This window comes from Andrographis paniculata, unplaced genomic scaffold, assembly GCF_009805555.1.
Source record: "Andrographis paniculata isolate CXL003 unplaced genomic scaffold, ASM980555v1 Contig55END, whole genome shotgun sequence".
Lineage (NCBI taxonomy): Eukaryota > Viridiplantae > Streptophyta > Magnoliopsida > Lamiales > Acanthaceae > Andrographis > Andrographis paniculata.
In genome coordinates, this window is record NW_026137590.1 from 2,263,200 (window position 1) to 2,288,155 (window position 24,956).

At 33.5% G+C, this 24,956-nt stretch overlaps 3 protein-coding genes and 1 long non-coding RNA gene across 7 annotated transcripts; 1 reads left to right on the forward strand and 3 right to left on the reverse strand.

The window, feature by feature from the left end:
* Positions 1–706: 706 nt before the first annotated feature.
* LOC127256062 (protein NRT1/ PTR FAMILY 5.5-like) lies at positions 707–2,145 on the reverse strand. The gene is made up of 2 exons (XM_051281892.1): positions 1,613–2,145; positions 707–1,514 (listed from the first exon to the last, which is right to left on the reverse strand). The coding sequence occupies exons 1-2, from the start codon at positions 2,143–2,145 to the stop codon at positions 707–709; spliced, it is 1,341 nt and encodes a 446-aa protein (XP_051137849.1).
* A 429-nt stretch (positions 2,146–2,574) lies between these two features.
* Positions 2,575–4,682, reverse strand: LOC127256427 (uncharacterized). 3 transcript variants are annotated; one of them, XR_007839850.1, is made up of 4 exons: positions 4,585–4,682; positions 4,355–4,429; positions 4,198–4,234; positions 2,575–2,935 (listed from the first exon to the last, which is right to left on the reverse strand). It is a non-coding gene; the product is annotated as an uncharacterized LOC127256427 (long non-coding RNA). The 3 variants fall into 3 exon arrangements; XR_007839849.1 differs by having other exon boundaries at positions 4,355–4,437; positions 4,585–4,662; XR_007839848.1 differs by having other exon boundaries at positions 4,355–4,635.
* Positions 4,683–9,849: 5,167 nt separating this feature from the next.
* LOC127256418 (protein NRT1/ PTR FAMILY 5.5-like) lies at positions 9,850–13,972 on the forward strand. Its single transcript, XM_051282426.1, has 5 exons — positions 9,850–10,086; positions 10,160–10,195; positions 11,558–11,772; positions 12,024–12,571; positions 12,852–13,972. The coding sequence occupies exons 1-5, from the start codon at positions 10,083–10,085 to the stop codon at positions 13,810–13,812; spliced, it is 1,764 nt and encodes a 587-aa protein (XP_051138383.1). The 5' UTR covers positions 9,850–10,082; the 3' UTR covers positions 13,813–13,972.
* Positions 13,973–17,889: 3,917 nt separating this feature from the next.
* LOC127256456 (protein NRT1/ PTR FAMILY 5.5-like) lies at positions 17,890–21,128 on the reverse strand. Of its 2 annotated transcripts, none has more exons than XM_051282473.1 (5): positions 21,041–21,128; positions 20,897–20,932; positions 19,689–19,903; positions 18,893–19,440; positions 17,890–18,800 (listed from the first exon to the last, which is right to left on the reverse strand). In XM_051282473.1, the coding sequence occupies exons 1-5, from the start codon at positions 21,042–21,044 to the stop codon at positions 17,903–17,905; spliced, it is 1,701 nt and encodes a 566-aa protein (XP_051138430.1). In that variant the 5' UTR covers positions 21,045–21,128; the 3' UTR covers positions 17,890–17,902. The 2 variants fall into 2 exon arrangements, with proteins under 2 accessions (XP_051138430.1, XP_051138431.1); XM_051282474.1 differs by having other exon boundaries at positions 21,036–21,116.
* Positions 21,129–24,956: the final 3,828 nt, after the last annotated feature.

Genomic DNA, 24,956 nt, shown 5'->3' on the forward strand with positions numbered 1-24,956 from the left:
ATACTTTGAGTTGTTGTGATACCCCGGCCCGCAAGCCACGCAATATCGAGCGTGTCGGGATTGCAAACTGGCCCCACAGGTCAACACGAGTCCTTCCATCATGCTTCTGTCCTTAATTAAGTGCACGTTGGGAGACTTTGCATGTTGGCTCTAATACTAACTGTGACACCCCACGGTCATTGACTGGATTGGTCTAGCAGTTAATGATCCATGGGACTCAACGTGGACGTTGCATTCTAAAGTGGGGGGATGTGATACCCTCTGGAGTGAGGCCGTTGCTTGGCCAACTCCCCTGTGTGGATGAGCCGTATTGGGCCATCCAAATTTGATTAGAGGTTAAATAGATTGAATAGATTATTCATATCAACAATGTGCACATTTTCTTTAGGAGCCCCATGAAAAAACTCTAGAGTTAAGTGTGTTTGTTCTAGAGTAATTTAAGGATGAGTGACCCCAGTCTCCCACGGTGCGCGTGAGTGAGGACAGAAGCGCGCTGGAAGGACTCGTGTTGACATATGGCGTTAGAGCCGGGGTGTCATAGTTAGTATCAGAGCCGACCTGCGATAGCCCGCAGTCGTTGACTGGATTGTTGAGGACTTAGCAGTTGATGATCCATGGGGTGCAACGTGGGTGACATAGTTAATATCATAGTCGACCTGCGATAGCCGTTTGCTGCTTCGTTGTTTTTGTGGGAGCTCGAGGTGTCTTAACTCTTATATTCATGGCCTGATGTGCACTTGAAGTAGAACAACAACACCAGAAACAACACAAAATTAGCTACGCAGAGCACAGTCAATGCCCAGTAATAACAGTCCATTCGGCTCTGATTCAGCGTTTCCTGAAACCAGTTCACCCTCCGGCCGACATGCTTGCTAAACTTTCCGGCCAAATGAACTGAAAAAATGCCGACCAAGATTCCGGCGCCGATGATTGCCCGAGCGAAAAGAAATGGGTACAGCAGGCGTAATGCCTTTTTGTACCGTCTGCCTATGAACGACTTCGCATTAGCTTCGAGAAGGGAATCGACCATGGCGAGAAGAATGAACTGCGGGAGCATCCAGTACATGCTCATCGGGATCCTCTGGTCGGGCTTGTCGATCAAGCCGTGGCGCGTGATGGCTTGCAGCCTCCGTCGCTCTACTTTTGCGGCCGTTATGCAGCACAGCACCGAAAAAAACATCGCCGTGCTAATCCCCGCCCGAGGGGATGCTAGTTGGAATAGGAAGGTAATTATCTTCATGGATTGTTTTAGGGTATCGTAGGTGGCGAGAAGGTAGCATGACGAGGTTTTCCATTTCCCGATCTTCGGGTTTAGGGTGTTGGCTTGCTCTATGAAGTAGGTGTTGCAGATGGAGATTATGACGCCGCAAAGAACGATGGATGGGATTAAGGGAGCCATACGAATCGCGAGTTTTGTCTTTTCGACGTCTGTAATAGTGCACAATGTCCATTTATGCTTCTCGTGTTCCTCCGAACTCTTTCCGGGCACTATGATCGTGGCCTTATCCAAAAACCTGCGATGTTAGAACTCGTTGAAATCGAGATTCACCACAAGTTTATGAGAACAAAATTAGAATGAATTTTGATTAATGAACATATGAGATTGAATGACATGAGTCCCCGAGTACGGGGCAATGAGGTTTGGCGATTTTCTTGGTCGTGAAGGCGGATTTGATCGTCGACTTTATGGAAATTCTTGGAAATTGAGGCCACCAAGACTCTCACGCCTCGCGTTATAGGGCTCTCTTTAGCCAATCCGTCGATACCTTTGGTTAGCATTACTCCTTCCTCTTTATACGGCACGAATAAAAACAAGAACACGGATATAACTGAGAAAAATGAAGGGATTGCAAAACGAGCGGACCAAGGCTTTATGTAGGAGAGGGCAATGTTAATAATGTAATTGAGGATAGCTGTAACCGGGTGATTGGTGATGTTCAAGCCGATAATTTCTTTCTTTTCGTCATCTATATCGCAATCTTCATATATTATTTCAAAGATGATGACAATGCTGCACATTCCAACGGTGACCATGGGGAAGCCTATGTTGAACAAGACTTTCGGCGTGTGCCCGATGCAGTCGGGGTGGTAGTTGCTGCACGTGCCGGTGTAATGTGCTAGCAGTGGCGGTGTCGACAGGGTCATCAAGATCCAGCCTTAGACAACATCAAATCTCGGAAATAATTAGTACATGTACGGAAGTATATATACTTAAGGTGTGTTCATTTCAAGAATTTCAACCAGTTTTCACTATTCATAAAAAAAAAAAAAAAATCCAAAAAAATAAATAAAAAAACACTTATTTTTAATTTTTTATACTCCTCCGTCATTTAACAAAATATTCATTTGCCCTTTGTGTACTTTAACATTAGAAGTATCATTTTATTTGTATAATTTTTTTTTGTAGAATGTCATTATATTAGTATTATAAAATACTAATAGAAGTATTTTTGTCACTTTATCTTGATTTGTAATACATTTTGATATAATAATTAATATTCAAAGATTAACACACAAAAAGTAAATGGATACTTAGTTACGGGACAGAGAAAGTATTATATTAATAATCAATTTTATTCTCAAAATATCACATCAACGCCTATTTACATACATCATATAACTATTCAAATTCAAAATATCTATTATTCAAATTTCAATCCAAAATTCAAACCCCCGAACAAATACACCCTTAGAGAATCGTAAGAGAATGCTTACAAAGGCATAAGGTATGGTGCATAGAAGAGGGAAAATTAAAGCAATGGATCAAGAAACAAAGAAGAAACGAGGGCAATCGCCAAAGGCAGCATCTTAGACAAGCCTTCCCACATATTGACAATGGCTGCCTAGTGAGTGAAGTTATTCCCCCAAGCGTCGGTCAGATAAGTGCTCAGCACTCGCATCACGTACCCCGTCATGATGTCAGTACATATTAGACCTGCGGCTCAGCTTGATCAAAATTCGCTCTGTTTACTTGTGAAATTTTATTCCTAATTTTACTATTTTTTTTTTCCTTAAAAAATGTCAATTCAAACACCCATTTTTTATTTTTTTATTACATTAAAATTTAATTTTGCATTCAAAATATCAAATCAATACATATTTATATCACATCAAACAACAATTTCAATATTCAAAATTTTATCATTCAAAACAAAAAAAAAAAAAAAAACTATAATCTTATGAGTGAACACAATAAAAGTTTTGGAAAATTTGAAATTTTAAAAATGATAATAATTAAATATTTAATGTAATCTTTTAAAAGAAAATTAGTATGAGAAATTCTAAAAATATCTATATAAACTGAACATTATTTGCAAAATGACTTTAAATCTAATTATAATACCTACCTTATATATAATGATTAGTGAACATTATCCATCTTACATTCTCACTAATAATGACATTTCCAAAATATTTTTAATATAAAATATTTTAATGAAATTTAGGCAAAGTCAACTCAGGATTAATTCCTTGAATATACAAACATTCAAATCAAAATGGAAATATGTCAATTAATGATGCTCAAACTAGCTTATTCATAAAGGATTAACACTAAATCGAAAAATATATAGATAAAATTTTATTTTTCATTGCAAGAGTGATCCTTAGAACAAGAAGAGGAAAAAAATTAAGAGTAATATGGGCATTTTATTATTCAATAAAATAAAATAATATTAGAGTATTGGATTGAATTAATTATTCTAAAGATTGTTATTATTGTATTGGATCTGTAATTGTTTCAGATTTGAATACATTAAAGTAAAACCTAGTATTACACCGAGTAAAATAATATTATCAATCGTAATCTCATACAGTAACGGTACATAAAAGTAAAAAGAAAAAGAAAGTAGAATTTTCAACAATAAAATCTATAGATAAAATATTCTTATTCAATCCTACAAACTCAGCCTCACTAAATCAGCTCATAACTCCCACAATTATATATTTTGGCATTAAATCATAATCATACCACAAAATCAATTTCAAAACCCCTCAACATTATTACAACACTACAAGAAAATATCATTTTAGTAAAAAGATTTTTTTTTACTCTAAATCCACTTTTTTCCGTTACTAATGACATTAGAGACAAAATTAAAATAGAATTAACGTTAGCTACGCGAACTTTAGCAACGGAATTCGTTACAAATATATACTATTTCTTTTTACCGTAAGTTTAATATCTTAAACACTTACCAATAAATCCCACAATCGATGCTTAATTCATATCGACCTGCAAGGTTTTCGAACCATTATGATCATCACACACATACAATCGCTGCAGTCGAAGATGAAGAAAAGCTATAGTGATGAAATAGAGGATAGATAGATAGTTAAGATCAGATTAATTTACCCATATCGATTAGGCCTTTGGCTAACTTAGTTTATCTTCAATTCTTCCCTGATTTCGAACCATCCCCAGCTTCTTCTGCAACACTACAGTTTATTTACATCTTAATTGATATACATATATACACAGATTCTTCATAAAAGCACCCTTGAACAGGGTTTATCGATCTGGGGTTTAGTTTGGTTTGGAAATTTAGCAAAGATCTGTAGAAAGTAAAAGTTATATTTTAATACCAGTAGTGTTGCTGGAGTGTGTCTTGGTGGGATCAAACAAGGCTTAAACACTTCAACAAAATGACAATCCTAGTTTTCTGCAATCAGTTCAATGTTTATTTTATACACCAATTGCATCATTTATGTCAAGTATTACACTCCATACTTCAACTAGGTAATTTAAAACTATATATAATTAATGTGTGGGTTTGTTTAATATGTTAGTTTAGTGTGAAAACAGGCCAAGTGGTTGTTAAACAACTTGGAATCAATCACATCTCTATAATGAACTAAAATTTAAATCATTTCTATTTCTTTCTTAGCCGAAAAATCGATCAAACACCTAACAATAAGAATAGCTCACTTTGGAAATCAATATAGAAAAATCCCTCAATATAAACTCGTTATTTGTTGAACGATCAGACTGCAAATACACATACTGATAACGAAAAAAACAAAAAATACAAACAATTGTTAATCCAATTCGGTTGCACTAACCTATATCTGGAGAGTTCCAACTTAGGTGTGATTCACTATTGAAACTATTGAAGCACAAAATTTTTTGGATACAATCGAACTACATACTCAAGAAATTTATCTCACAATTTCTTGATCATTCATAGCTCTCAATCAATCACCCCAACCCCTATCACTCTTAATGTTCAATAATCTCACACATAGAGACTATCAAAATATTTCCAAACAACCATCACACCATCCACTCAAAGATTGTTGTAACAAACTTAGATCCTCTTATATTAGGAATTCTCTATTTGTTAGATGCGCGATCACAGGGACCGCCGTCAATAATACAACAATTTCTAAATCTGGAACTAAGTGGATCTTTATAACATTTAGGACCAAATTGCGAAGACCCAATGTTTTATTAAAGCCCATCTGACATCCAAAAAGTTTGCAAACATCAACCAAAATTCAATTGAGAAAATAACTAGCAACAATCTCCCTATTTTTTAGTGATATATTTTCCAACCAAGAAGAAAGGCAAAGTACATTCAACTATCACGTAGATAATGAAAAGAATCATATCCCTCCCTCTCAAAACAACAAAACACAACATAGAACAACTAAGACCAACTACCACCGCTCTCCGTTTTTGTTAGATGGAGATCCTACCTTTCATTTCCAAACCACCTTAGGGTCATTTTCATCACCTCAAGTCTTTTCGATCCAAGCAAGAGGATAAAATATGAGAGATACTTTGACTCAAATCCAATATGAATTTTCATCTCATGATTTCATAAGGCTATTAAATTTTCAACATGAATATTTATCAACTTAAGAATATAAAGACTCCCCCTTAATCTATGCAATTCAACTTAATAATCCATCACAATCAGCAATAATGCGTAATGCACACAAGCAAGCAATCCATCCATCTAATATCAAATCATATCAAGATGAGGATGAGGATGATTTACCCCTTTAATCATATCTTTACCCTTTTTTTTTTCTTTTTGCTCCCTATTGTGGGCGACCTTCACCAACTGTTGGCCACTTTCTTACACCAAATTTTGGTTCAACATCATCAGAAGGTAACTCGTCGATGGCTTGAAATGCATCAATAGCATCAAATTTTGATATGGACACATCTTCATTTGATTTTTGCCATAGATTGTTCAATATTGTGGATATTTGGTGACTCTTTTGGTCTTCACTCACATCTGATCTTTATTCTATATTTGAGCTCTACCGATGGCCATTTGGTATGTATTTCCTTAAGTATATCACGTACAATCTAGGCACACTAGTTTGCATTATATCTTGTTTGCCAATAGTACATGCAGTATCTGGATTGTCTGAGCAACTTTCAGGATGTCATCTTCGACTCCACAAACCAGCAACTTCAAGCAATTTTCCATAAAAGAGTATGCACGAAATCTCTCCAAAATTTTGCCTTTCACAAAAATCCCTCAAAATAAAAAAAATACACTCCCCTCAACTAGAGGTGAAACTCAATCTATTCTAACATGGGATTTGGGCTTTCCTTTCGGTGAAGATAAGTAGAACTCTTCTAAGTCCTCACTCTACAATAAGCACATGAAAGATTTCAGATTTTTTCTTTTAGAATTGTTATGAAAGCCATACTTCACAATGCAATGGGTTCTGTATATATACACATACACAAACTCACTTCTTCCAATCAAAATTCAACAGCATATGGATTCCAAACGGTCAAATATGTCAAGACACATCTCATGTCAAATACCAATGCGTATGGGACGAATTGATATGTCAAACTCCACAAAAATATCCTAGAAGAAAAGAGAGAGTCAAATATTACCTCTTTTTGGTAATAGACTTTTTTCTTCCTTTATTTTTAACCTTTCTTTTGCATGCAATATCATGCGACAAGGCCATTTTGTTTTTTATATAGTAGGACAAGATATATATTTTGTCTCATCTTGAAGTTTTTTCAATAACCAGAACATCAAGCCTCGAATCATAAACATGAGCAGGTTACAGTCTTACAGACAGCTGATTGGTCGTCTGATTTGTCTGTGGGTCCAAAAGGGATAGACTGTCCCTTCATTTTTCTTCATCAGTTTTTTACTTTCAAATCTATACTAGCACAATTTTTCTTATGTTTTTTGCCTATGAAGAATTTGAATTGTCTTTTTATCTCTCAAAAAGATATTTTCCCACTCAGAAAATATGTGACAAAACATTCCACATCAGTAGTCAGCGTGGACAATTTAACAGCCACACATATATTTTAGATATTCAGATTTAAATTTAGATTTAGATTTAGATTTGGTCTTATTCATATTATTCATATTAGATTATTTAGATTTAAGTCTAAGGGTGCGTTTGCAATTAGCTGATAGCTTTTAGTTGTTAGCTGTTAGCTGATTCAATTAGCGGTTTGCAATAAAATATTTGGTAAAACAACTGTTTGACATTAGCTGTTTATACATAAAATGACTATTAAGGACATTGATATGTTATTTTTTAAAATATTTAATTTTGTTCATTTTGGTTTGAAATTTATGAGAATTTTTGTTATTAATTATTGAAAATTATAAAAATATTATAAAATATTTATTTTATTTTTATTATTTCGATCTGAGAAAATTATTTTTACTAAAAAATAATAATTTTTTTATTGAAATTATGTAAAATATAAAATAATAAATCTTTCGTATAAATTTTTTTATTATGTTAATTATTTTTAATATATATAAATAAATAAATAACCTTTGTTTTTTTCTATTTGATTTAGTTTTAAAAATTTATATATTTTAAAAATAAAATAATTTATATGTAGTAATTTATAATAGTAACTATTTTAAATTTACAAAAATAAAAATATAATTGAATAAATTAAATATATTAAAAATAATTAATAAATACTGCTATAAAAATATATTTATATGTATAAAATAAATAATTAAGTTTTAAGGGTAAATAAGGAATAACCAAAATTAAAATGAAAAAGCTCTTTTAAAACGCTCGGTAGATGAGCTTTTCAAAAATTAGTTTTTTGGGTCCAAAAAGCTCTTTCAAAAAGCTAATTTACCAAACAACTAAATTAACTTTTTGACTGGTTAAATAGCTAAAAGTTGTTCAATAAGCTAAAAGCTCTTCAAAACGCTGTTTCCAAACACCCCCTAAATATTTTGTAGATTCCCGATACATCAAACAAAATTTCATATCAACATAATTTTTTTTTTTTTTTTTTTTTACTGTGGCAAATGATAGAAGATGTATACAGATTTTATATTCAACCATGTATGTATAATTAATTTTTTTTTTCTCATTAGAAATGTTATGATATTCAGTTTTAAATTTAGTAAATTTATATTTAGATTTTGTTTTATCCATATATGATTACTTAGATTTGAATCTATCGAGTCTGTTTTGTATTGCCTATATATAGGCACCTTATTTTGTTGATCAATAAGATAATTTCATTATTTTCCCCCAATATTTCTAACATGGTATCAGAGCCTATTTTTCTCATGCCGAAGATATAGCCTACCGAACCGCGTTTCTCCGGGTACATTCAATCTAAATTGTACCTGGAAGTCTTGTGATTTTGAGATCATACCTTTCAAGTCTGTCTTTTTGCAAATATGTCTCGTCTGCGATCTGCCATCTATCTGTTGTCTTTCAGTTCCTCCGTGCAATGAAATCGGTCTGCGATTTGCCATGCAATTTGAAATCTATCTACGATCTGTCTGCTATTTACCATCTGTTCTGTCTGTTGCCTGATTGCGATCTGAAATTTTTCTGCTATCTGTCATCTATCTGCTGCTTGTATGTTGTCTGTGTGCGATCTAAAACTTGTCTGCGATCTGCCATCTCTCCGCTGCTTGTCCGTTGCCTGCGCGCGATCTGAAATTTGTTTGCAATCTGCTATCTTTTCATTGTTTGTTTGTTGCTTACGTGCGATCTATCTCATTTTTTACTCCGGTGGAGAGTCATGTCGTTTTCAGTTCCGGTGGAGGCATGTTGTTTTCGGCTCCGGTGGAGTCATGTCGTTTTTAGCTTCGGTGAAAAGTCATCTTGTTTTCGACTTCGGTGGAGAGTCATCTCGTTTTCGACTCCGGTGGAGAGTCATTTTGTTTTTTGCTCCGGGGTGGAAAGTCATCTCGTTTTCGACTTCGGTGGAGAGTCATCTCGTTTTTTGCTCCGGGGTGGAAAGCCATCTCGTTTTTTATTCCGGTGGAGAGTCAAATGTTATTTTTATTTGTGTTTATATTCAATTTTCTGATCAAACTCAAGTGGTATAATAGAAACCAATTTGATTTTGAAGGGATGTTGAGATATTTTAGATATTATTTAAATTTGATCTTATCCATATTAGATTGTTTAGATTTGAGCCTGTGAAGTCTGTTTTGTATTGCCTACATATAGGCCCCTTATTTTCATAATCAATCAGATAATCTCATTATTTTCCCCGAAATTTCTAACGACAAAGAATCATCCTAACTATCCCCAATATAAACTACAATATATTTATATTCTTTTCTTGAAAAAACGAAAACATTTAAGATCTAACTAATGAGAGATGTGATTAATTTCACGTTGTTAAACAACCACTCAGCCCGTTTTCACACTAAACTAACACATTACACAAGCACACGCATTTATATATACTCATATATAAATTGCCTAGTTGAAGTTTGGAATGAAATATTAAACATAATTGCATGCAATTGGTGTATATAATAAACATTAAAATGATGACAATACACGTTGACATACTGTCGAAGTATTTAAGCCTTGTTTGGTATTAAAATATGCAATTAGTTGCATTGTCCTCCTGCAAGGTCTCTGTTAAATGTCCAGAAACCAAACCTCAGATCGATGAAGCCTGTTCAAGGGTGTCTATACATATATAACATCCACAACAGTCGAAGAATCTATATATATATATATATATATGTATATCAATTAAGCTGTAAATAAACTGTAGTGTTGTAGAGGAAGCTTAGGATTGTTTGAAATCAGGGAAGAATTGAAGATAAACCAAAGTAACCGAAGGCGTCGTCGCAATGGGTAATATAATCTTAGGTATCCATCTATCGTCTCATCAACTTTTCTTCGGCTAATGGGTTTGAAAACCTTGCAGGTTTTCGAACCGGTGCATCGATTGTGGGAGCCTTTGGTAAGTTAGTTCGAACGCCATTAATCGATCATATATATCAATCTTGATTTGAATGTTTGTATCTTCAAGGAATTAAATCTTGAGTTTAAGTTTGCATAAATTACATTAATCTATTTACTATTGAAAGTTTTCTTTTTGGAAATGTAAATAATTATACTTAAAAGGTAGATATTATTGTTGTCCGGCCCGGGCCCGGGCCCTGGCCCAAGGCCATTCCTTCTAGGGCCAATAAGGAGCCCAATAATATATGTATATATACTCCTATATATTAATATATTATTATTATTATTATAGAATATATAAAATAAAATTTTAAATAAAAATTAATTTTATAATTATTTTTTAAATAAATGATTTCTACATTAATTTTTAGATTACTTTTTTTTGTATGTTTCAGTGTGTTTATTTAATGATATGATTTTATATATTTTTGTGAATTATGTAAAATTAAGAAGATATGATAGAGTAATATTTTGTGTATTCTTGTTATTTTTATTTTTATGTCAATATGTTCAAATTTTGTATATTTTTTAGTAGTATTTTTAAAAATTTGTGTATTATATAAACACTGAATTTGTTTATTTTATCTAAATTTTCTAATTTTTATTATTAGGAAAAAAATATATTTTTTCTCTCTCATAGACATCCCATCAAACATTATTTTAATATCAAATTCAAATCAAATTTTTCCCTAAACCAATCAAAAGAAACAAACTCTTAATAAACTTTTTTGTTTGAAAATTTTCTTTTAAAGACTTTTGATTGTTTATAAAAAAATATTTTGAAAAAATATTAAATTAAATATTTTTTTATTTTTATATTATACTAAACATGTCGCATTAATTTTATATTTATATTTTGATCTTTTAATAAATAAAAAAATATTTGATTAATACATTTACATTAAAATATATATATAATTATTATATTATTATTATAATAATATAAAAAATATTTAAGGGCCCAATATTCTAATTTTGCCCCGGGCCTAATAAAGGTCAGGAACGGGCTGATTGTTGTGTTGTAAAACTCCAAATAAAAAATTGAAGCATTGTACATCTAGCCCTTCGAACATCATTTGACCAAAAACATTTTGGGCATGTCCATACAGTTTTGGGATTGCGTACACTGGGATTTCGTCTTTAACATCTAAAAATATTTGATGTAGTATTTTTAAAATCTACATTATAAAACACTAGTAAAAATACCTCATATGGTTGCCTCAGACGTAGATCATTCTTAATAAGATTCAGAATCGTCTTGTATGCATTTTTTATCTTGTTTTCACAATTCCGCAACAATTACTCGATTAATTTTTTTTTTTTTTTTTTGCGAATAAGATCTGATGTAGCTGAGCTGCAGGTCTGATCTGCACGGACATCATGACGGGGTACGTTATGCGAGTGCTGAGTACTTATCTGACCGACGCTTGGGGGCTTAACTTCACTCACTCGGCAGCCATTGTAAATATGTGGGAAGGCTTGGCTAAGATGTTGCCTTTGGCGATTGCCCTCATTTCTTCTTTGTTTCCTAATCCATTGCTTGTGCCTATTCTATGCACCATATCCTATGCCATTGTAAGCATTCGATTCTCTTACAATTCTGTTGACATATTTTAGATATTCAGCTGCTTTTAGCTAAGACAGTCATTTACATCATCTAATATGGTATTAGAGTCTTAGGTCTCCAATTTGAATCCCACCATCCCCCATTTGTCGTTATGGACTGGCAAGTTTTGTTTGGTGACGTTTATCCCCTTACCCATGAAGGGACGTGTTGGTTGACTCTGTTCATGTACTAATTGTTTCCAAGATTTAATGTTGTCTAGGGCTGGATCTTGATGACCCTGTCGACGCCACCTCTGTTGGCACGATCCACAGGCACGTGCAGCGACTACCAACCCGACTGCATCGGGCACACTCAGAAAGTCTTGTTCTACATAGGATTCCCCATGGTCACCGTTGGAATGAGCAGCATTGTCGTCCTCGTTGCATTTATATTTGGAGATGACAAAGAAGATGATGACGAATCGCGAGAGATGATCGGCGGGGATATCGCAAGTCACCCACTTTTAGGTTTTCCGAATTATATTATCAACATTGCCCTCTCCTACATAAAGCCTTGGTCAGCTCGTTTTGCAATCCCTTCATTTTTCTCGGTTATATCCGTGTCCTTATTTTTATTGGTGCCGTATAAGGAGAAAGGAGAAATGTTGTCCGATGGTATCGACGGATTGGCTAAAGAGAGCCCTCTAACGCGAGCCATGAGAGTCTTGGTAGCCTCGGTTTCGAAGCTCCGCCATAAACTTGATGATCAAACCCGACTTCACGAACAGGGAAATAGGCGAACCTCATTGCCCCGTACTCGGGGACTCAGGTCATTCAATCTCATCCGTTCATTTAATTCACACAAACTTATTTTCTAAAAAATTTGTGATGAATCTAAGGGGGGTGTATTTCAATGGGTTTTTTTTTTGGATTTTAATAAGTTTGTGGGTTTCTGTAAATTTAGAAATCCACAAAGTCGTTTTATGGATTTTAATAACTGATTTAGATGAATTTTTACATATTTATATGGATTTCGTAGAATTGAAGAATAATTTCTTTATTGATATATATAATTATATAAATTTATATCAACAGTTCTAGCATCGCAGATTCTTGGACAAAGCCGCCATCATAGTGGCCGGCAAAAGCCCGGAGGAACAAGAGAAGCATAAATGGACATTGTGCACTATTACTGACGTCGAAAAGACCAAACTCGCGATCCGTATGGCTCCCTTAATCCCATCCATCATTCTTTGCGGCGTCATAATCTCCATCGGCAACACCTACTTCATAGAGCAAGCCAACAACCTCAACCCGAAGATCGGGAAATGGAAGACCTCGACATCCTACCTTCTCGCCGCCTACGATTCCACAAAGCAATCCATGGTTGCATTCACTTTCCTATTCCAACTAGCATCCCCTCGTTCCGGGATTTGTACAGCGATGTTTTTATCAGTGCTGTGCTGCATCACGGCTGCCAAAGTCGAGCGAAGGAGGCTGCACGTCATCGCGCGCCACGGCTTGATTGACAAGCCCGACCAGAGAATCCCGATGAGCATGTACTGGATGCTCCCGCAGTTCATCCTTCTCGCCATGGTCGATTCCCTACTTGAAGCAAATGTGAAGTCGTTCATCATCAGACGCTACAAAAAGGCGTCGCGGCTGCTTTATCCACTTCTGTTCGCTCGGGCAATCACCGGCGCGGGAATCTTGGGCGGCATTTTGTCCGTTCATTTGGCCGGAAAGTTCAGCAAGCGTGTCGGCCGGAAGGTGAATTGGTTTCAGGAAACACTGAACCGGAGCCGAATGGACCATTATTACTGGGCATTGGCTGTGCTCTGTGCAGCTAATTTTGTGCTGTTTCTTGCGCTGTCGTTCTACTTCAAGTGCAGATCAGGCCGTGAATACAAAATCGAAGGTACGTCACATAAAAAAGAATCAGAAAACCAATCGCGGGACATTGGCGGTGAGGATGAGGAGAAGCCGGAGACGATGGAGACGGTGGCGGAAGCTGCCGCGGAGTTCATAGAAGTTGTGGCCGAAGCTGAAGCAGACGGTGACGATGATTAAGACTGCATTTGTTTTGCAGTTTATATATATATATATATATATCTTGAAATTTATTTTCTGAGCAACTTCACTCTAAAAATATGTACTTAAGGGTCGTTTGATGGACTTTTTTGGTACAATAGGATTTATATGTGATGGGATTTATTATATTCAGGATTTAAAATCTCATATTATGTTTGGTTGATAAAATGTGGTGGAATTTATATTTCGTGGATTTGAATTATTTATATTCTAAATGACATAATTGTCCTCTTATGAAATTTATTTATTTTGACAAATTAAACCTATAAATTGAAAATATATCAATAATTTTATAGGATGACAATAGATTCGCGTAAACTCGAGACCTGACCGAGCCCGACCTATTTATTTGAAGTTGAGTCCAATTATTTGAGTATTAGGCATGGATCCGGGTAATGATCAGAGTAATATAATAATAAAATATCAACCATACATATGAAAAAATAATTTCGAATAATATAATTATATTAAAAATATTTTTTAATTTTAACGTATTCATTATTTTATTATAATAATTTTCTAATAAAATACATAAATTTTAATATACATTGGATCTGGTACATGTATAATTTTAAATTAAAATTTAAGAATTGTAAAAAAAATGGATTTTTCGGAACCATCAAGTCTTACCGGGTATAGTCTCGGTCGGATCTAGTATAATCGGATCCAATTTGAATCTCGAATTTAACAATATATATTTGGGATGAATATCAGTTCTGACTGAACCCGACTTATGGTCGTCCCTATAATTTTGTAATTTAAATAAAATTTATAATAAATAATAATTTAAACAATGAATTTATTAATTTATTTAAAAAATATTGTACAATAAAAAATAATATAAATTTAATTAAATATATAATTCAAATAATAATTAATTTTAAAATTATTTAGTATTTATATATAAATATAATACTATTATTTTTTTTATAATAGGATATAAATGTAAAAATTAAAATTTCAAGAATGAGATTTAAAAGTAAAAGGGTATCCCCATTACAAAAAAAAATCCTTTATTTGTAGGATTTTAGCCCTCTTTTTCAAATCCCATCATTTTAAATTCCACCTTGAACCAAACAACCCATATTATTCTATGTTTTTACAAAGCGTAAAATAAAACTGTAATGCAACAATAAAATACACGGATTGTGTTAAAAATGTTCCTAATTTTTACTAATCAGCGTCAAATATTTAAGCGTCTTTTTAAATTATGTCTTTTTAATATTAATTTTGTAAAAAATATTTCTAACTTTTACTAATAGCGTCAAATATTTCTAGTTTCGTGTTTTCCAGTTATGTGTTTTCCAACTTGAGTTTGCAAAGAGAGATAGAAGCTGATGCAGCCACAATCATCTGCAGGGCACTCAACTGAATTAGAGTGGGGAACACGGAACTCTCACCAGAGTCGAAAAACACAGAATTGGAAAACACGAGACTTTCTCTCAGCCTAAAAAATACAGAACTTTCACCGGAATCGGAAAACAACAGAACTCTTAACACAATCGGAAGCAACATTTTGTACTAAACCATGACAAACGATCAAAGGCCGAACTCGGATGCAAAGTTGAAAAATAACTTGAAAGAAGAAACAATTGCGGATGAATCTCAAAATCAGAAGACCTCCCGTTGACACCATGAAACAAAAACAAAAATAAAATAATATCAAATATGGGGAATCTCTGGGTACAATTCAGGTTAAATATACTCGGAGAAACGTAGGTTTATTATAAATTTTGGGGGAAAATAATGAGATTGTCTTATTGGTCATCAAAATAAAGAGCTTATATACATAGACAATACAAAACATACTCGATAGACTCAAATTTAAATAATCTAATCTATAATAAGATCAAGTCTAAATATAAATCAACTAAATCTAAAACTCGAATATCTAAAATATCTCAACACCCCCTAAACTCAAGTGGTATAACAGAAACCAACTTAGTTTGATAAGAAAATTGAATATAGATGCAAAAAAAATAAATGCAAATAGAAATAAAGGTTGACTCTCCACCGGAGCAAAAAACGACGTGACTCTCTTTCGGAGCCGAAAACGACATGACTCTCCACCGTAGCCGAAAATGAGATGACTCCACCGGAGCCAAAAACGAAATGACTCCACTGGAGACGAAAACAAGATGACTCCACCGGAGCAAAAAACAGTTGACTCTCCACCGGAGCCGAAAACAGATAGATCGCAACACCAAACAGATCGTACGTAGGTAACAGACAAACAGCGAACATATGTCAGATCATAGCCAGATTTCAGGCAACAAACAAGCAACAACAGATGACAGATCGCATGCAGGCAATAGACAGACAATTGACATATGGTAGATAGTAGACAGATCGCAGATATATTTCATATGCAGATCACATACAAATTTATTGCACGCAAGAATAAAAGACAACAAATAAATGACAGATCGCAGACGAGACAGATTTGCAGAAAGATAGACTTGTAAAGCCATGATCTCAAAATCACAAGATCTCCAGGTACAATCCAGGTTGAATGTACCGGAGAAACACGGGTTGGTAGGCTATATCTACATCATGAGAAAAAATAGGGTCTGATACCATGTTAGAAATTTTGGGGGAAAATAATAAGATTGTCTTATTGGTCATCAAAATAAAGAGACAATACAAAACAGATTCGATAAACTCAGATTTAAATAATCTAATTTATGGATAATATCAAATTTAAATATAAATTTATTAAATTTAAAACTAAATATCTAAAATATGTTAATAGGTTATATCTAGTGCAAGAGAGAGAAAAATAGGTTATACCATGAAACTGAAAAATTGTATTGTATAAAATGAATTATTATACTACCTCATTTGTCCCATCCCATAATAAGAGTATCATTTGTATCATTATATTTAATATTAAAAATATTATTATATTTGTATAATTTACCCCGAAATGTTATTGTATTTGTATCGCATTTTTATATTTTCCTTTTGATCGTATAGATATTAATATAATAATTATTCAAAAATTTACAAACAAAAACCCAATGATATTTTTTTGGGGGATGAAGATAGTATTATTATTAAAAATATGAATAAATTTTTATTTTTTATCTTTTAAAGTCTGTAGTAATTAAAAGATTTGACTATAGTTCAAAATCTGCTTTACATTATAGCCAAACATTTAAAGAGACAATCCCATAGAGTGTATTTTATTAGAAACATAGACTAAGGTCATCTCCAACTCATCAACTTCAATTATTCAGTTTTAACTTCAAAACATGCTGTTGTTACAGTAATTCTACTCTAACCATAACTCTATTTTTCACTATTATTCTTCGAATATTCAATTTTTTCTATTATTTTAAACAACTTTTTATTTTAAATAAGCCAACCAGCACCATTAATGGCGCTGGTTGGAGATGCTCTAAATAGTATTGATATCTTTGAAACACAAATTAAGCATACTTTAAAACTTCAGAGTTTATCACACACTGCCGGGCTATCCCCTGCCTGACTAGTTATGTTTGGATTTGTTTCTTTAGTCGGTGTTTATAATTTGAAGCGTATTGTTATTAGATAAGAAATTTGAGGAATGATATTTATAGTGTATTTGAATTTTTATATATTTATTAGGATATATGTAGTTGTAAACTTTTTATTGAATGATATTTATTTGTTGCATAATATTTTTGGGGGAATTGTTCCACTTATTTTATATTTATAATCTATGGTTGTATGATACTTTGACACTAATTTAAAAAAAAAAATAAAAAAAATACTTTCATACGTATACGTAGTAGGAATAAAGTAAAAATAATTAAAATAAATTAATAATTTATTAGTATTATATGATATAAATATAATAATATGAATATAGTATAAATTGTAAAGATATTTGTTATATTAAGTAATAAAAATAATACTTTATTATGGCCAAAATAAACAATAGCTAGTTTGTGATGAAAAAAATGGAATATAATATACTTTTTCAAAATGAGAATTGTGAAACAAATAAAAAATATTAAAAAAATATAATATAAATTTCAAATCACAGACAAACAGAGATATACGAGCTGTTAAACAAATGCACACTTTAATCATCGCCACCTTCTTCCTCAGCTTCAGGCGCGACTTCTATGTACGGGGCAACTGCGGGCATCTCCATCTCCGGCGCATTATCCTCGGCGCCGATGTATTCACGGCCTGATCTGCACTTGAAGTAGAATGACAACACCAGAAACAGCGCAAGATTAGCTGTGCAGAGCACAGCGAATGCCCAGTAGTAATGGTCCATCCGGCTCCGGCTCAGCGATTCCTGAAACCAGTTCACCCTCCGCCCCACACGCTTGCTGAACCTGCCGGCTAAATAAACCAACAGAATGCCGCCCAGGACTCCGGCGCCGGTGATTGCCCGAGCAAAAAGAAGTGGATACAGCAGCCGCGACGCATTTTGGTACCGTCTGAGGATGAACGACTTCACATTAGCTTCAAGTAGGGAATCGACCATGGCGAGAAGAATGAACTGAGGTAGCATCCAGTACATGCTCATCGGGATCCTCTGGTCGGGCTTGTCGATCAAACCGTGGCGCGTGATGACGTGCAGCCTCCGTTGCTCGACTTTGGCGGCAGTTATGCAGCACAGCACCGACAAGAACATTGCTGTGCAAATCCCGGCCCGAGGGGATATTAGTTGGAATAGGAAGCCGAATACAACCATGGATTGCTTTGTGGAATCGTAGGTGGCGAGAAGGTAGGATGTCGAGGTCTTCCATTTCCCGATCTTCGGGTTGAGGTTGTCAGCTTGCTCTATGAAGTAGGTGTTGCCGATGGAGATTATGACACCGCAGAAAACGATGGATGGGATTAAGGGAGCCATACGTATCGCGAGTTTGATTTTTTCGACGTCTGTAATAGTGCACAATGTCCATTTATGCTTCTCTTGTTCCTCCAGGCTTTTTCCGGGCACTACGATGGCGGCTTTGTCCAAGAATCTAATATTAGAACTTGTTGAAAGTTAGATTCATCGCGAAATTTTTAGAAAATAAATTAGGGTGAATTAAATGAACGGATGAGATTGAATAACCTGAGTCCCCGAGTACGGGGCAATGTGATTCGTGGATGTCCTTGTTCGTGAAGCCGGGTTTGATCATCAAGTTTATGGCGGAGCTTCGAAACCGAGGCAACCAAGACTCTCATGGCTCGTGTTATCGGGCTCTCTTTAGCCAATCCGTCAATACCTTGGGGCAACCTTTCTACTCTCTCCTCATACGGCACCAATAAAAACAAGAACACGGATATAACCGAGAAAAATGAAGGGATAGCAAAACGAGCTAACCAAGGTTTTATGTAAGAGAGGGCAATGTTGATAATATAATTCGGGAAAGCTAAAAGTGGGTGATTGGCGATATCCCCGGCGATCATCCCTCGCGATTCGTCATCATCTTCTTCGTCATTTCCAAATATAAATGCTACGAGGACGACAATGCTGCTCATTCCAACGGTGACCATGGGGAACCCTATGTAGAACAAGATTTTCTGTGTGTGCCCGATGCAGTCGGCGTGGTAGTCGCTGCACGTGCCGGTGGATCGCGCCAGCAGAGGTGGCGTCGATAGGGTCATCAAGATCCATCCCTAGACAACATTGAAATTAAAGTTGGAAATAACACTACAAAAAAAAAGTATATTTATAACGGAATTTCCCTAAAGTTCATATAGCTAACGAGTAATTTCATCCATAATTCTATCTCTAATGTCATCAGTAACGAAAAAAAGTGAATTTAGGGAAGAAAAAAACCTCGTTATAAAAATGATATTTTCTTGTAGCGTAAGTACACGTACGGAGGTATGATCATAGAATTGTAAGAGAATCAAATTCTTACAATGGCATAAGATATGGTGCATAGAATAGGCACAAGCAATGGCTTAGGGAAAAAAGAAGAGATGAGGGCAATTGCCAAAGGCAACATCTTAGACAAGCCTTCCCACATATTGACAATGGCTGCCGAGTGAGTGAAGTTAAGTCCCCAAACGTCGGTCAGATAAGTACTCAGCACCCGCATCACGTACCCCGTCATAATATCTGTGCAGATCAAACCTGCTCGATCCAACTTTGTCAGCACAAGAAAATTAGGCTAAAAACACATTGTTTCAATTAACACGATATGTACTAAAATGGCATCGGTTGGGATGCTGACTCTAATTGCAAGGCAGATAGCACACGTTCTATATAGCACAACACAATGTTGTATTGTATAGAAAGATTTATTTTGCAGTTTATACATTGTACTCTGTATATATATTTATTGTGCTGAAAATCAATATGTTGTTATGTGTTGTATATTTTAGTATTGTGTGTTGTTCTTTATATATGTTGTTTTGTCTTATATTTATGTGCTAATCGTCAAACCAGTACCATATTGATTTGACCCATATAGCATAGAAACTTGCTCATATTTATATGATTTGTTGTATGAATACACTTCTTGTACTCAGATTAATAATATTCTCTCCGTCCCATAACTAGGTATCTATTTATTTTTTGCACATAGTTTTAGAAATATTAGTATTATATTGGGATGTAGTAGGAATATTATAAGTTGTAAGAGTATTTGTTATGTTATGTAGACAGTAGAATTACTAAAAAAGAAAATAGATACTTTGTTATGGCACGGACTAAAATGGAAAAATGGATACTTTGTTATGGGACGGATGAAATATTATCTTCTATATGGACAATTGTTCATATATTATGAATTAATCATGTTTTTGTTTATAATTATATTATTATGTTGCCTATCATTCATCAATATATTGTGTATGATTAATTATAAAATTCAGTACAGTAATTGTGGCTTTAATTCGTATAATTATTTTAGTCTAGTAATACCTACCCTATAAATTGTTATAATTATGTGAGAACATGAGCCTGGTTGCATTGTTACTAATAATGATTATATCTCCAAAATAAGTTTAATGGCAAATAGATTAATGAAATTTAGGCAAACTCAACTCAAGATTGATTCCTTGAATATACAATTAAACATTCAAATCAAGACATGATCCCTTAATGGTGTTTGAACTAACTTACCAACGGCTCCCACAATCGATGCTTTGAATCGAAAACCTGCAAAGTTTTTCAAGCCCATTAGGATCATCAAACACACCCTGCAGTGGTAGATCGATGAAGAAAAGCTACAGCTAATGAGACGATAAGTATTCAAGATCACATTACTCATAGCGACGAAGCCTTTGGTTTATTTTAGTTTATCTTCAATGAATTCTTCCCTGATTTTGAAATATCACCACATATACACAGATTCTTGGAGCATTGGTGTGTATTATATATATATATATATATATATATATAGACACCCTTGAACAGGATTCATCGATCTGGGGTTTGGTTTGTTTTGGATATTTTAGAAGACTTTCAACAGGTCATTGCAACTTACTCCATATTTTAATATCAATGTTGCTGGACTGTGTCGTGGGATCAGAGAAGAGTTATAAAACTTCAACACAATGTCAATGGTTGTTGTTTGTCATCAATTTAATGTTTTATTATACACATCAAATGCTTGCAATTGTCTAATTATTGCATTCCAAACATCAACTAGGCAATTTATAATTATGTATAAATGTGTGTGATTTTATGTAATGTGTTATATACACCAATTACTTGCAATTGTCTAAGTGGTTGTTAAACAACGTGAACTCAATCACATCTTTATATAATTAGCTAATTTCGAAATGTCTTTTTCTTGTTTTTTTTTTTTTTTTTCTTCTAAAAAAAATAAATATATACATAGTTGTTTTAATTATGTTTCCAAAATATTAGAGTGGGTTTTCACAAAAGCTAACCTTGCAAATATATTGTTGTAAATAAATAATTAGGGTCAAGAATCATAACCCAATTGACACAAGGGCGAGGGTAACATGTCCCTTAGTTGACTGGAAATTAAACAAGCTAAAGGTATTAGTCAATTTATAATGATATCCTTAGTTAAGATTGATTGATGACTTTGGCTTCAAATTAAACCATTGACACCTACATTAATTGGTTCACTAGATAAGGATTAATCATCGAAAACTATGGAGTGTTGGGGAATTGGGTAAAGTCATTGGATGATTTCAAAGACGATGAAACTTGAGGAGAAAACTACCGGAACTAATCCTTTATTATTATTGTGTGTTAAACTTATATATTAAGACACATTAATAGAAAAATAAAATTTGATTGCATCAAATATAGAAAATAAGGAAGTACTTAAGCTTGTCGAGAGAAGATTCCTTAGTAAAATCAACTGCATCTTGATTATTTGTAGAAACGTACAACAACTGAGTATCGCCTATTTTCTACCGAACTGCGAATGAAATGAAATTGAGTATCAATATATTTTGTTCTCTTGTAAAAATTATTCTTTGTCATCACAATAGTAGCTTTGTTGTCAAAAATTAAAAATTAAAAATTACGTTGCAATTGTTTGCCCTTGGTGCATATCAGTTAGAAATCTTCCCAACCACACAACTTAACACTTTGCAAAAGCCGCAGAAACATACTCTACTTCGGATGAAGATAATGTAACAATATCTCGCTTCTTGGAACACCAAAAAATAACCACGGAACCTAAGTTAAAGCTTTGCCCAACCATTGTCATTATATACCTATAACTGAAATTCAGCAACTTTTTTAGTTATATAACAAATCACTCTTTTTGCTACTTCAAGATGTTGCACACTAGAGTTATACATTTACCTAGATAACACACTCATAGAATACATGATATCAGGGCAAGTGTGTGTAAGATAATCTAGTCCACCTATTAGGCTCCAAAAATAACTTGAATCGGTTGCTTTGGATTTATTTTCTAACTGCAACTTCTCATTAGTATTCATGGGGTGGCTGTTGCTTTGTCGGACTTGAGTAAAAGATCATAGCATGTATATTCCAGGAGAGAAATATATCATCTTCAGTTTTCTTTACTTTGGGTGTGTTCCGTTGGAGTATTTTTGTTAATTTACTGTTCATCAAATTTCTTTCCTCAAAAAGTTATCAAATCAACTACGTATTTTTTATTTTTTATATTATACTAAAAATTAATTTTACATTCAAAATATCACATCGTACAACTATTCAAATTCAAATTCCAACTTAAAATTCAAACCTCCAAACTAACACACCTAAGTCCAAGAAAGTAAAACATCCCAAGCCTGATATTTCAAACTCTCTCATCATACATATCTTGAATTCAGCAACTAAGGCATGGAATGGTCGCAGGCCGAATCGTAAGATCTCTTCAACTCTCTATGAATTTTATTCTCCTTACAAAATCTATAGAACTCATATGAAACAAATTCACCACCTCGATCAGAGAAAAGAGTCTTAATTTTGCGCTTATTTTATCTCTCCACCAATAACTTGAATTTTCTTAAATTTGAGAATACCTCTAATTTATTTTTCATGAAAAAACCGAGTATATCCAAGTGTGATCATCCAAGAATATAAAATAATAATAATAATAATAATTAATTATACTTGATTTTTACCTCATACTTTATTTCATCACATCATCTAAATAAATAATAATAATAATAATAAAATTACACTTCTTTTTCCTATCACATTATCTAATTTACAAATTATCTTACTTAATACTATTCACCTAAAATTGTGTCGAAATTAAATATTGTATCATATTTTGAACCTATCGAGAGGAGTACAAAAAATGCAAAAACACAATTAATCCAAGCAAGGACAAAAGTACACAAAATAATATAATCAATATTTTTAACTTAAATAACCAATGACTAAAATACTATAAAACCATAGAAAAAATAAGTAAACAAACACTGCAAATACACAAGATCAATCAAGCCTAGTGAAGAACAAAGAAGACAGAGTTGTTGCTAGTAAAAACACAATTCATAACCTTTATAGTTTGGATGGATAGTAATAGTACATTTTTTGGGAGCCATTGAAAAAAAAGAAGAAGAAAAAAAAGAAAAGAAGATACGATAGCGTCGAATAGTGATAGCAAGAGCACGAGACGGTGATGGCGAAGAAAGGTGACGGCAGGCGCAAGTAAAACTGAGAGCGGCAATGCGGAGCAGCGGATAAGAGCAATTGCAATGACCTTTGTATAGAAGGCTTTTGTGTCGGAATCAGGCCGGTTCTAGGTCCGGGTGAGAGGGGCGCCCGCCCAGGGTTCAATATAAATGAGGGTCCTGTCAAATATTTATGTTATACTACCTCCGTCCAGCTCTAAGGGTCTCATTTATTTTTTGCAAGTTGATTTTTTAATATTAATTATTATATGAAAGCGTAGTACAAATAAAGGAAAAATGACATAAATATTTTTATTAGTGTCTTATAATACTATTATAATAAAATTTGTGTATAAAATTATACAAATATCATGACATTTTTTATGTTAAATACAATGACGCAAAAGGTAAATGAAACCCTTAGAGCCCGGACGGAGAGAGTATATATAGTTATTATATATAGGACATATTTGATTTATCTGAAACTAAAAAGAGTGTAGTTTGGTGATATGATGTTATTTTAATGGTGATGTTAGAATGGGTGATTTTTCTAAAGTTTTTAAAAGAATTTCATACAATGGCATTCAAGTTACCATTCTCTCTCTCTCTTTCTTTTTTTTTTTTTTTTTTTTTTTTTTTTTTTATGACGTGGGAACCCACAATCGCTACTGGAAAGTACACACGGGATAAACTCGCCTGCCGAATCTCCCGTGAATGAAGTGAGGTGTTGGACAATTAACAAAGGTTTTTTTTGGTATTTGCTATTGTGATTGCTTTAACGACTAGATACTTTTGACACAAATTGATTCTATTTACTTGTAAGATTTTACCATAATTTTACTATTCTAACTATTTTTTCTTTCGAAAACATCAAATCAAACATTTAATTTTGTTAGTATCTCCGTCCAGCCACAAAGTACACAGTAGTCTTTTTTGTTGATATTTAAATATTAATTATTATATCAAAACGTAATATAAATAAAAAGAAAATGACAAAAATACATCTATTAGTCTCTTACGATACAAATACAATCATATTTTTGGAGTAAACTATACAAATATAAGAATATTTTTAATGTTAAATACAATTGCGAAAAACATAT

What these genes read in the sequence shown, in the direction of transcription:
- LOC127256418 (XM_051282426.1), top strand. An exon ending in ATCGATTGTGGGAGCCTTTG is followed by an intron (nt 10,196 to 11,557) that starts GTAAGTTAGTTC and finishes GCTGAGCTGCAG; the next exon opens with GTCTGATCTGCACGGACATC. An exon ending in GCACCATATCCTATGCCATT is followed by an intron (nt 11,773 to 12,023) that starts GTAAGCATTCGA and finishes AATGTTGTCTAG; the next exon opens with GGCTGGATCTTGATGACCCT.
- LOC127256456 (XM_051282473.1), bottom strand. An exon ending in ATCGATTGTGGGAGCCGTTG is followed by an intron (nt 19,904 to 20,896) that starts GTAAGTTAGTTC and finishes TGGATCGAGCAG; the next exon opens with GTTTGATCTGCACAGATATT. An exon ending in GCACCATATCTTATGCCATT is followed by an intron (nt 19,441 to 19,688) that starts GTAAGAATTTGA and finishes AATGTTGTCTAG; the next exon opens with GGATGGATCTTGATGACCCT.
- LOC127256062 (XM_051281892.1), bottom strand. Translation starts at nt 2,145, where the DNA reads ATGACCCTGTCGACACCGCCACTGCTAGCACATTACACCGGCACGTGC. An exon ending in CCCCGTACTCGGGGACTCAT is followed by an intron (nt 1,515 to 1,612) that starts GTCATTCAATCT and finishes CTAACATCGCAG; the next exon opens with GTTTTTGGATAAGGCCACGA.